Source organism: Pelophylax lessonae, assembly GCF_965119305.1.
Source record: "Pelophylax lessonae genome assembly, chromosome: 4".
NCBI lineage: Eukaryota > Metazoa > Chordata > Amphibia > Anura > Ranidae > Pelophylax > Pelophylax lessonae.
Window position 1 is genome coordinate 263,279,490 of NC_138771.1, and position 12,441 is coordinate 263,291,930.

General features: G+C 46.1%; 1 protein-coding gene across 4 annotated transcripts in view; it reads right to left on the reverse strand.

Annotated features, from left to right (window-relative positions):
- CNOT2 (CCR4-NOT transcription complex subunit 2) overlaps positions 1-9,491 on the reverse strand; it is a 186,568-nt gene extending 177,077 nt beyond the window's left edge. For 2 of the 4 annotated variants that reach the window (XM_082256076.1, XM_082256077.1), the window contains exon 1: positions 9,388-9,491. In XM_082256076.1, the coding sequence (XP_082112202.1) occupies positions 9,388-9,477 (90 nt within the window). In that variant the 5' untranslated portion in view covers positions 9,478-9,491. Of the gene's footprint in view, positions 1-8,895; positions 9,120-9,325 lie in introns of those variants that run through there. The other 2 variants (XM_082256079.1, XM_082256078.1) reach the window with 2 other exon arrangements.
- Positions 9,492-12,441: the final 2,950 nt, after the last annotated feature.

The following is a 12,441-nucleotide window of genomic DNA, read 5'->3' on the forward strand; positions in this document are numbered from 1 at the left end:
AATTACAGAGGTGGCCTTAACATGCTCTGGCTTACCTTGCAGCAGTCCTGGCTCGCAGGCTCTGCAGGGCAGGATGGTGCAGTGTCCAACATGGTCAGCTTCAAGCAAACATCCAACACATGTTCCTTGACAGCTTTCCTACCCCTGCCCTTGCTCCAGCTCCACCCTCAACTGGGTGGACACATACCTGCTGATAGTGTGCTCTGTCTTTCCTGCTGCATACAGAGTCTGGCTCCGTAAGATTGAGGTTGCCCATTCCAGGTTCCAAAAAAACGCCACCTTTGCTAAACCGGAAGGGATGTCACCCGCTGCAATCAATCAGGATGCACCTGCAAGTGACACACCCAGATGTGTGGTGTACCACACATCCACTCCTACCTCCACCAAGATGGCGCCCGTCAGAAGTGATGTCACCACACCCTACGAGCAAGACACTGCCATTTTGGTCCACCCTGTGCTCCAGAACACAGCCGGTTGGAGCAAGTGCCCATCTGCCTCCTGGCTCTGCAGCAATGAGTGAAACACATTCAGGGCACTATCGATTCGATGCGTGCAGAAGCTGCCTAACCTCCTTAAAGGCTTGTGCAGGCAAGTCTGTCCAGGGGGGGGGGGGACCTTGCAACTTGCACAGGGCCTAGAAGAAAATGAACTTATTGTAGCTCCTCTTGGTCCTGAGGAAACAAGAACTGAGGCACGGAGGTATGTATGCAACAGGCTTTTTAAAATGGTGGATGATGCGTTTCCGTTTTTAAGTGGGAGGAGACCCATCTCTCTCAGATGCTGCCCTGGAAGACAACTTGAGAAAAAAACCCTTGATGTGCACCTTTATTTTAACTGGCAGGTAAGCAAGTATCTGAAGTGAATTGTGCTGCAAAATGGTCACACCAAATAGCCCAACAGCATAAGCGCTGCTTTACTTTGTCATAAAAGAAACACGAAGACCGCCACTACAGACAATGCAATACAATCGACAATAAATCTAAACCACTGACCCTGAACAAATATAGAGATGAGCCATGACAAATTCTAAACTTTTACCAACTTTCTACTGCTATGTGCATGTTCCACATCCCTAACTGAAGAAGTACAGTTCCATATGCATGACTTTGCCAGGTAAACAGCGCTTTCAAGTGGTGATCAGGAAAGGCAGCCCCACAATTTCTTCTATAACAGGTATACTTTAATGAAACCAACAGAAGATTGGTGTAGAAAACAAGTGGATAGTTGCTTTCTGGTCATCATAAAGGAGCAAGTGAAAAGGTTCCTACTTACTGTAACTCATGGGTGCTCAACCTGTAGCCCTTCAGCTGTTGCAAAACCACAAGTCTTATCATGCCTCTTGCTTTTGGGAGTCATGCTTGTAAGGGCTCTTTCACACGGCCGCTCCGTGTGAGAGCTCCGCTGCGGTCCTTTTTTTTTTTTCCACGGAGCGGATGACATTTCTGTCATCCGCTCCGTGTGCCCGCATATCATCCCATCCGTTTGCGGATGATATGCGGACATAATGTATGTCTATGGGGGTTTGCGGATGTCAGCGGATGACACCGCTGACATCCGATTTTCCTTCCTTTCCGTTTTTTGGACGGAACAAAAATAGGGTTTTGTTCAGTTCCAAAAAACGGAACAGAACTGACAGGAAGAAAATCGGATGTCAGCGGATGGTATTCCACTGACATCCGCAGTGCCATAGACTTACATTATGTCCGCAAATCATCCGCAAAAAAATAGGATGATTTGCAGACATACGGAGCGCCCGTGTGAAAGGGCCCTTAGGGCTCTTTCACACGGGCGTTCCGTTTGTCCGTTTTTCATTCCATCCGTTTGCGGATGAAAAACGGACATAATGTATCTCTATGTAAATACGGATGTCAGGGGATGATCATCCGCTGACATCCGTTTTTTGTCCGTTCTGTTCAGTTTTTTTGAATGGAAGAGAACCCTATTTTTTCTTCCGTTCAAAAAACGGAACGGATGCAAAAACGGATGTCAGTGGTGTCATCCGCAGACATCCGTATTTACATAGAGATGCATTATGTCCGTTTTTCATCCGCAAACGGATGGGATGAAAAACGGACATACGGATCGGATGACACAAGTGTCATCCGTGTCAAAAAAAAAAAAGGAACTGATCGGGCATAAAAAACTGAACGCCCGTGTGAAAGAGTCCTTACTGTCAGCCTTGTAATACCCTGTGGGTCTTGCAGTTCTGCAACAGCTGGAGGGCTACAGGTTGAGCAGTCATGCTGTAAGTAAAGACCACCTTTTCACACAGAAAGTATCTGCTAACAGTATACCGCAACAGAGAAATGTTACATTTGAAGAAGAGAATTCTGAAAAGCATGGCATGTGCACTATATTATTTAGCCAGAAGATCTTGTTTCAGTGCTTGCATCTTATTGCCTTCATATCCGCTTAAAAACATAATTTTAAACCTTGTCTACATGTAATGTAACTACATACACTGTAGCCCTTTTCAACAAATAATTACTATATCTACAGCTCACTGCACACTAGTGGGAACAGTAAGTTAAGATCGAAGAATTAAAAAACATTAGGAATGTGGCGCACTTTGACACCCAAGTAGTCCATAGATGAATTGATTTTCTTTCCTTCCACCACAGGTGTGGGGAGCCTTCTCAGCTTGCAGAACACAATGATTACTGCTAGCGGCTGTACCCGCTGGTGTAATTGAATGTAAAAAAAAAAAATCCGTCCCTGCTGAACTGCCAGAATATCAATCCAAGTATGGCCAGCCTTACTCTGAATGACAATTATTTTAAGGAATATTAATGAAATTAAAGGCCAGAAAAGAAAAAACGCAGACAGTGAAAACTGTACTGTTCCCTTATATAAGTGGTCAAATGAGTGCTCCCTTATGCTGATCATCAGTGAAATGCAAAAAAAAATTAAAAAAAAAAAAAACCACACACACACACCCACCCCTGGAGGTAGGGCCCCTTGGCACTGGTGCTGGTCACTGGGAGAAGGGCCCAACTGCACTGGGTGACGTCACAGACTTTCATCACCTAAACACTTTTTTTCCAACACTTTGCTATTTGCAATATATGACTACCATAGCTCTCTACTATCTGAAAAGATTAATTTAATCCAAACAAAAAATGTTAATGTGTGGCAAAAAGGAAGCAAATAAGGCTCAATTCACAAAAATATCTAACAAATTTTACCAACTCATTGGATTATAAATGCAAAACTCTCTCGTGTGCCATACCCAAAAAGAGAAAGATTGCTGGATTATAATCTTCTGTGCATGGCCACATGTACACTAGGTGTTTAGCCTGTTTGTGGCCAAACCCAGCATAGTGCACCTGGCAACGTCCAGCCCCATTTTCTGCAGTCCGTCAAAATCTATAGCAGGCCAAAAGGTGTTGCAGCTGGACAGAGCTGAACGCTATATAGAAGTGGTAGTCGCATTTAGGACCCTAAGAATTCAGGGACTGATGTTCGGAAGGTGAGCATTCTGTATTCTGGGCATTAGTCCTTGGACATACAGGGCCCTAAATCTGAGTAGCACTCAGTACATTGTTCATCTGCAGCAGCTTTCTGCCTGCATTCAATTTTTACAGGCTGCAGACAATAGAGGCTTGATGCTGCAGCTGTGCCTCTTGGATGCACTAACATACACAGAATGAGTACACACAAGTTAAAAGGCCTAGTGTCCATGGGGCCTATAGAGGTTTTGATGCGAGTCCCATTTTTCCTGGTCAGATGCAGTCACTGTTCAGGTATTCAAACAGCCACGGATGCTGTGTAGGTGTATGAACACAACAGCGGGCAGGGGAGATTCTTGTGGATAGGGGAATCCAATAATTTCTCTCATTAAGCTTCTGGGACTGAACAAGAGAAATAAAAACTTGTATGGCTAGCCTAAGCATTTTTATTCAATAGTCTTAGATTTATGGGTGGCATTAAGCTAAACTCCAGCTTTTGATTTACTTTACATAGTTTGTTTGGGCCAAGCTGGCCCTCACTAACGTGAGGCCACTGGATGCGCTGTATAAACTCTATGAGACTTCCTGTCTCATACCTGGAGTCTAAACGGACGGCCCTCAGCCATTCATAGAAAGCAATTTATGCTAGCAATGAATACAAAGCTTCCTCCAATTGGCTGAGTCAGAAGAGGTCAGAACCTCTGACCAAGCCAATCAGAGGAAGCTTTGTATTCATTGCTAGAATAAATTGCATAGCATCGCTGTGATAGACTTAACTGTGTTCCAGGTGTGAGACAGGAAGTCTCAGCTCAAACCCAAAACAGTGGGGTATGCTGTATGTAGCCTCAGCTACATATAGTTTATACCGTACATCCAGCGGCCTCACATGTTAGTAAGGGCCATAGTTAGTTTGGGCCAGCTTTGCCCAAACAAACTATGTAAAGCGTATGAAAAGCTGGAGTTCAGCTTTAAGGCCTCATGCACACACAGCGTTTTTACAGCTGCTTTTTAGGAGCGTCAGACTTTTTTTTTTTTTTGCAGCTTAAAAACGCCCCTCCATGTTATTCTATGGCCTCATGCACAGATAGGCTTTTAGGAGCTGTAAATGGCACAGGCTTTTTCAAGCTATAAAAAAAAAAAAAACCTAGGGCCAGTGCGTTCTGGAACAGCAGTGTTAGGCTGTAAAAATGCCTCACACTGCTAAAGGCTGCATACAGCGTTAGGCCACATCAGATATTTTTTTAACCTGTAGTAGTTGGATTTGAGGTTGGAAAATAGAAAAGGGCAGAGAAAGGCTGCCAAACAACGCTGCTAAACATGGCTAAAATGTGCATTAACGCCAATACAAAACGCTTCTAAAATCGCTTTTTTACAGCTACTTTTTCCTGGCGTCAGAACTGGCTTCGCAGCTTGTTTTTTCAAATGCCCTGTGTGCATGAGGCCTTAGTCTCAGGGATAAAGACTTGCACAATGGGAGAAATATTGGTGTAAAACTGGGAATACTTTACTTTTGTACGAAGGAAAAAAAAAAATGGTGTGGCTTATGATTGGACAAATTAAAAGATCCGCTTTTTTTTGTCCCCTGGTTGTGCCACGTATTACCACATAGAGACACCCAACCTACACAAAACAATTATCACCAATCTCTCCAGCAACTGTAGTATGGAGTCACAAGTAACGCCAGAATAAAGGTTAGATGATACAATCCAATATGGCACAATGACAGCAGGATCATTTATGAAACAAATGCATGCAACACAAACTAGGTACTAGGCTAGGCTAGGCAAGATATTTTGGTCTTCTACAAAATACATATCGCAGAGCATTCAAATAAGGAATTCCAAGCCAATAAGATGTAGTGGTAGGCAAAAATCTCCCCTTCTATTCAAGATAGGGAATACATAGGGGAAAAAAAACAGCCGGTCTCATGTATACAAGAGATGCAATTACGCGTTTGGGGGGAAAAATCTATTTTAATTGAAGAAGTATGTATTTAAGTTCTATGTATAACCAATCCCCAAAATGTCATGAGCTTACAGCTGAGCACCACCCAAAAGGGGGAAGTTCTGCTTGAAGGACTCATCCGCAGCTCTCCTTGAAGAATTGGCACTTTTGAGGAGTGGGGTGGGGGTGGGTACCCGATTTTGACAGGTACGCTCTGCCACTGCCTTGGCGACCAGAGCAGAAGTTCTTTTCCCTCCACACCACCCCTCCAGGCTTCTGGAATACATGACAGGTCCTAGAAGACTGCATCCACCATTCACCATGTGCAGCACTGCTCGCACATGCGCAGTGGCCACGCTGCTGTGAAGCCACAAGTTGTCACAACCGGCTGCCCATAGTGAAGATGCCAGCACAGAGGAAAGAAGTCAGCGGGTGAAACCGACTGGGGTGAGTTGTTTTTTCAAAGTCAGCAGCTACAGTTTTTGTAGCATCTGACTTTTTCACAGGAGACTGGAACTCCTCTTTAAAGCAGCATTAACCAAAATATTTAATACACTGCAGCTCACCAATGTTTGATGGTTGTGGCTGCATTAAAGCAGAGCTAAACTCTTGTGATATTTACCTTCCTTCAATGATCCAACATCCCTCACAGACATGTTCTATGCGGCTTCTTCTGGGGTGCCAGGATGCAGTTGTTCTCATTCGCCAGCATGGGATGCACAGGAGTGCAGTTTTCCTGGCACACAGGCACTGTGCTGGAAAGTAGATTGAGCTGCACTTACAAGATGACTGCGAGCAGACATGTAGGTTTCATTTGTTGCATGTCTCTTCTGCAACAGTCTGTCTGCTCAGAGTTTTCTCAGTTAAATCACGACTTTAGTTCCACTTTAGGTTTTCTTTATATCAACTGGTTTCCTCTGTTATTTTACTTAATTCCTTCACCAGACCAAGCTGTACTGCAGATACAGCAGCTAGAAGGTGGAGACAAACCATGTAATACTGACAGGGGTGCTGAGATTGGTCAGCTTTTATTTTAAAAGGGGAAAAAAAAAAAAGTGGTTTGCTGTAACTGCCTATAAAGTGATAGCTGGAGTTCAGCTCTAATTTGTAACTCAACTCCATCTAAATCTACTAGTGCAGTGATGGTGAACCTTGGCATCCCAGATGTTTTGGAACTACATTTCCCATGATGCTCATGCACTCTGCAGTGTAGTTGAGCATCATGGGAAATGTAGTTCCAAAACATCTGGGGTGCCAAGATTCGCCATCACGGTACTAGTGCATCTAACACTACCCTTGCCACATTGCTAATGCTCATGTCCAAAAGACATCTCCGTCGTGCCTCCATCCACAGTGGAGAGACCCTAACACAAGGACTGTGTTATTGGCAGAATCAACAGATAAAATAAAGGAAAAAAAATAAACAACCGCAGCCAGCACATTTAAAGTAGAGCGCCTGTCTCCTGAGCAATAGTATAGTTTTTACTTATAAAATCAGTAATCTCGTACTTGATCTTGGAAGCAAGCAGGGGCCATTGAAGATGTGGGCATCTGAAGCCTGCTCCTGTATATTTCCAGGATTTGGTGCAGCTGGCTACCCAGCATGAACCTCCCGATCTTGCGCCTGCGCAGTATTGACACTGCATGGCGCACTTTGCTGATTACAGGTTGCCATAGCAATGGGGGCGCCTGCAGGAGTTCACTCCCCGTTCTTATGGCGACCTGTCAATCAACAGAGAACCCAGTGCCTAACTCTTCCCGATCGCGTAATTTCCTTTCTCAAAATAAAGGACGCCGATATCTCAGGAGCACAAGGGAATCACCTAATGACATAATTACCTAGGTAGCCGGGACAGGAAATGCTGGAAATTGTATTGAAATAAGGTATTTATACAACATAACAAAACAATAAAAAATTACCTAAAAACGAAGCCCTCCAGTGGAGCGCTGTCACCACTGACAGGGCTTCCATCTTCCCCAGTCTTCCTTCCGGGTTCGCGGGCTCCAACAGCTTGAATGGCTGGAGCTGTGATGACGTTACTCCCACGCATGCGAGCGTGACGCACGACCATGGCACAGAGCTCTGAAGGAACGGCAGGGGTATGCTATTCCTTCAGAAAGTATGTCACGGTGACCAGCTGCCAAAAGAGCGAATATCTCCTAAATGGAGCACGTTTAGTAGATATTAATTTTACCTAGAGGTAAGCCTCATAGGCTTGCATGTAGGTAAAAGTCACAAAGCGCACTTCACTACCAATTTAACAAAGCTCTGTCCCCATCATCCAAGTGTGATCCTGCACTATCTTCCTGTCCCACAGGCATCAGATGGAGTAATTTTAAACACACATTAGCTGCTGTTGTTGCCATCTGGGAACCCACCCTGAAGAATGCCATGCAACCATTATGAAAATTGATACTCACGTTTTTTTCATTATAACTTGCAGAGTAACGTCAGCTCTCCTCTGGGCCCTTCTTTCTCAACTCTGACAAGCTTTAAAAATTCTGCCCTTTGTACAGATGTAGAGAAGATGAGCATGCAGATAGATACAACGTATGTAGGAGGATTTGTTTCATCTCTGTGTTATCACCTGAGGCCAGGTCACTTCACTGGTTATATTTAAGGGTTTACAACCACTTTATACACAGAATGTGTAAAGGTAAAAAAAAACTCTGACTTTAAAACCACCACTTGAGTCGCATGCATGCAGAGGGGACGTGACTGCAAAGCGTCTACGGGAGATCAGCAATACAAAAGAGGTTTCTTTTTAAAAAGTGTAATTGTTTAATATAAAAAGTGTTTTAGCAAACTAACGTCAGTTCGGGTATATAGCTACATTACCAAAAGAAAACTGGATTACACATCTACTAAAATCAGCGGTCAGGTTATGTTGCGGTCGCTCTCAGAGATGATCAGACAATAACATAAGAAATCATAGAAGAGACTGGACACTACACACCATGGTCTATCCATACAGTCCCAATGGAAGAGGATGCTACCTGGAGGAGCACCATCAGCTCAGCACTGACAGCCCTGCAGGCCATTGCCTTCCATCACTCCATGGTGCTTACAGAGATGACCTGCACAATGGTTTCTGGGAATAGCAGGAGAAGCTGCATGGAGAAAGCTTGTCACCCTGCACTCTAAGGTGGTGACAGCTGAGGCTGCCCTGAGCCTCCTCCCAGGAAAGGCCAGTGTCTGGTCGTGGCCTGTCACTCCAAGGCCTACACTGAGCCTGCGCCCTGGCCTAACGGCTCCCCCGACTCCTCACACCTCAGAGCAGCGTCTTCCCCCCACCTCCCCGCCTCTCTCCTCCACCGGCTCCTCTCCTATCCCCGGTCAGAGGCAGACAAAAGCGGTGTCGGCGGCCGCCCGGGCCCTCCTCTTCCCCCGGCCGCCCAGCCTCCGTTTTTGGCGCCGCCGGCCTTTCCCTGCAGAGGAGAGGGTCAGGGCGACCGGGGAAGGGGATTCCGGGGGACGGGTCACCCCAATAAAAACACTCACCGCATGAATTTTCTTTTCTCGCAGAAGCAAGATGGCTGTGTTTCCAACCCGGAGGATGCTGGGTGGGTGACCTTTCCCCTTTGACCCTCCGCCGTGACCCCCGCTCTCGCTCTTCTCCCTCCCTGACAACGGCAGCTGGTAACCAGGAAGCGGCTAGGGGGCCTAGAGGCCTGCTTGTCCGGGTACGGCGCTTCCTCCTCCTCTCCGGTGCTCGGGGATTCCCCCTCCCCTGTGTGTGTGTGAGCGTGCTGTGGAATGGGGGGGGAGGAGGAGGAAGAAGAGGGGGGAGGAAGCTGCTGCGGCTGTTTTGGCGGCTTCATTCACATCCCAGGCCGGAGGGAGGAAACTCAGCTTGGTGTCTGTGAGAAGATGCTATGTACAAGCAGCAGCTTTCCTTCCCTCACACTGCCTGCCCTGTGCCCATACACACCTTCTCATTCCTGGACCTTCACCCTGGACTGCCACTGCTTCACAAATAACACATCTCCATACCTTGGCAAAACTTAGACTAGGTGCCAGGCAGGCTCTGCTTCCATTTCCATCCCCAGCTTCCTGAGTAATCTGCAATGCAGGAAGCTGCATGTGCAAGGGCAAATGGCTTCCCCCATAGGCTAGCAACAACTTCCATCACATCTCTTCCCAAACTGAATGCCAAGTGCACCTCTAGCCTCTTCACTGACTTTACAGAATTTTCCTCCTCTCTTCTTCTTCTTACACAGTCAGATGTTTCATTTTTTTTTCCCTTTTTTTTTTTTTTGGGATTTTTAAATTTGTAAAATACCTTTCTGGCACCTGGCCCCATGCTTGCAGGTTTCTTGTCTATCCAAGAACCACGTCTCCCCCTCCCTAAAGCCGTCTTTGATCCTAAAGTCTAGGGATGAGCTCAGGTTTGGTTCAGACCAAACCCAGAAGCACGCTGACTCCCCCACCAAATTGGGCACCCAATCAGCTGCAGCCATATTAGATCAATGATGTTGCAAGCATCTCCACCCCTTTGTTATGTGGGGCGGGGAATGCCCTGGCCATGGCTGATTGGGTGTTCATTTGATGGGAGTGAAGGTTTGGTCTGAACCTAGAGCTGCCCATAGATGGATCAAGGTTTGACCGGCTCAACAGTGACCAACCAAATTTCGATTAATCTATGGCTAGCTCTAGGGCAGTGATGGCGAACCTTGGCACCCCAGATGTTTTCGAACTACATTTCCCATGATGCTCATTCACTCTACAGTGTAGTTGAGCATCATGGGAAATGTAGTTCAAAAACAAGGTTTGCCATCACTGCTCTAGGGTTTAGACCAGGGATCTCCAAACTACGGCCCTCCAGCTGTTTCAGAACTACGATTCCCATCATGCCTAGTCATATCTGTGAATGTCAGAGTTTTACAATGCCTCATGGGACATGTAGTTCTGCAACAGCTGGAGGGCCGTAGTTTGGCGATCCCTGGTTTAGACCAAACCCAAAAACCTTTGTTGAATGGGAATGTTGGAAAACGTTTCCTGATTGGCAGGTGCTGCTCACTATTCTGACAGCAAAGGAGTTCCCCTATCAGAATTCAATGTCTCAGTACAGAGCACAGGTTTGGTTCAGCCCAAACCGAGAAGCACGCTGACTCTCCCACCAAACTGGGCCCCCAATCAGCTGCACTCATAATCAACCGGTGATGTCGCAAGCATCCCCTCCCGCATAACTAAGGGACGGGGCTTGATTGTGACATCATTGATCTAATATGCCCTGGCCATGGTTGATTGGTTGTTGATTTGATGGGAGTGAAGGTCTTCTTCTGGGTTTGGTCTGAACCCTAGAGCTAGCCATAGATGGATTAAGGTTCAGCAGAGACCGACCAAATTTTGATCCATCTATGGCCATCCCCGTTTCACAGAAGTTGAATGTTGGAAAACCTTTTCTGATTGGCAGCTGCTTATCACTGTATTCTGACAATGGAGGAGTTCTGCTATTAGAATACAATGTCTCAGTACAGAGTACAGCTTTGATTCAGCCCAAACCCAAAAGCACGCTGACTCTCCCACCAAACTGGGCCCCCAATCAGCTGCATTCATATTCAACCGGTGATGTCGCAGGCATCCCCACCCCATTGTTATGTGTCGCAAGCATCCCTGCCCCTTTGTTATTGTTAGATCAACTTTTGTTGAATGGAAACGTGGGGCGGGGATGCTTGCGACACATTGTTATGTGTCGCAAGCATCCCCGCCCCACATAACAAAGGGGCAGGGATGCTTGCAACATCATTGATCTAATATGCCCCGGCCATGGCTGATTGGGTGTTAATTTGATGGGTGTGAAGGTCTGCTTCTGGGTTTGGTCTGAACCATAGAGCTGACCATAGGTTGATCAAGGTGCAGATGGTTCAGCAGTGACCTACCAAATTTCGATCCCTCTATGGCCAGCCTCATTTGACAGAAGTTGATTGTTAGATCAACTTTTGTTGAATGGAAATGTTGGAAATGTGGGGCGGGGATGCTTGCGACACATTGTTATGTGTCGCAAGCATCCCCGCCCCACATAACAAAGGGGCGGGGATGATTGCAACATCATTGATCTAATATGCCCTGGCCATGGCTGATTGGGTGTTAATTTGATGGGTGTGAAGGTCTGCTTCTGGGTTTGGTATGAACCATAGAGCTTGCCATAGATTGATCAAGGTGCAGATGGTTCAGCGGTGACCTACCAAATTTCGATCCCTCTATGGCCAGCCTCGTTTGACAGAAGTTGATTGTTAGATCAACTTTTGTTGAATGTAATTGTTGGAAAACATTTCCTGATTGGCAGCTGCTGATCACTGTATTCTGACAATGGAGGGGTTCCACTGTCAGAATACAATGTTTCAGTACAGAGGACAGGTTTGGTTCAGCCCAAACCCAGAAGCACGATGACTCTCCCACCAAACTGGGCACCCAATCAGCTGCAGTCATATTTGACCAGCGATGTTGCAAGCATCCCCGTCCCATTGTTATGTTGGGAAGGGAATCCCCTGGCCATGACCGATTGGGTGTTGATTTGATGGGAGTGAAGGTCTGCTACTGGGTTTGGGTTGAACCTAGAGCTGGCCATATATGGATCAAGGTTTGGATGGTTCAGCAGTGACCGACCAGATTTTGATGCAATCTATGGCCATCCCTGTTTGACAGAAGTTGATCATTAGATGAACTTTTGTGGAATAGGAATGTTGGAAAAAGTTTCCTGATTGTCAGCTGCATGCGCTGATCACTGTATTCTAACAGTGGAGGGGTTCTGCTTTCGGAATGCAATGGCTCAGTTCGGAGGATTCCTTCGATCCACTACGTTTGTATGGATGGAGAAATCTCTTTTTTTTTTATCATCCATGGCCAACCTAAAGTAGAACTGTTGGCAAAACTTTTTTTCATTTTGGATAGAGTAGGGGAGGGTATTAACCCCTGTCAGTTTTTTTTTTTGTCATCTCTGTCACTTTTGGGGAGATTTGCCTTCACTTCATGTCCCAAAGCCAAAACAGGAAGTGAGAGAAAATTCCTGCAAATTAAGGGAATTCCTAGGGGTCCCCTGGTCAC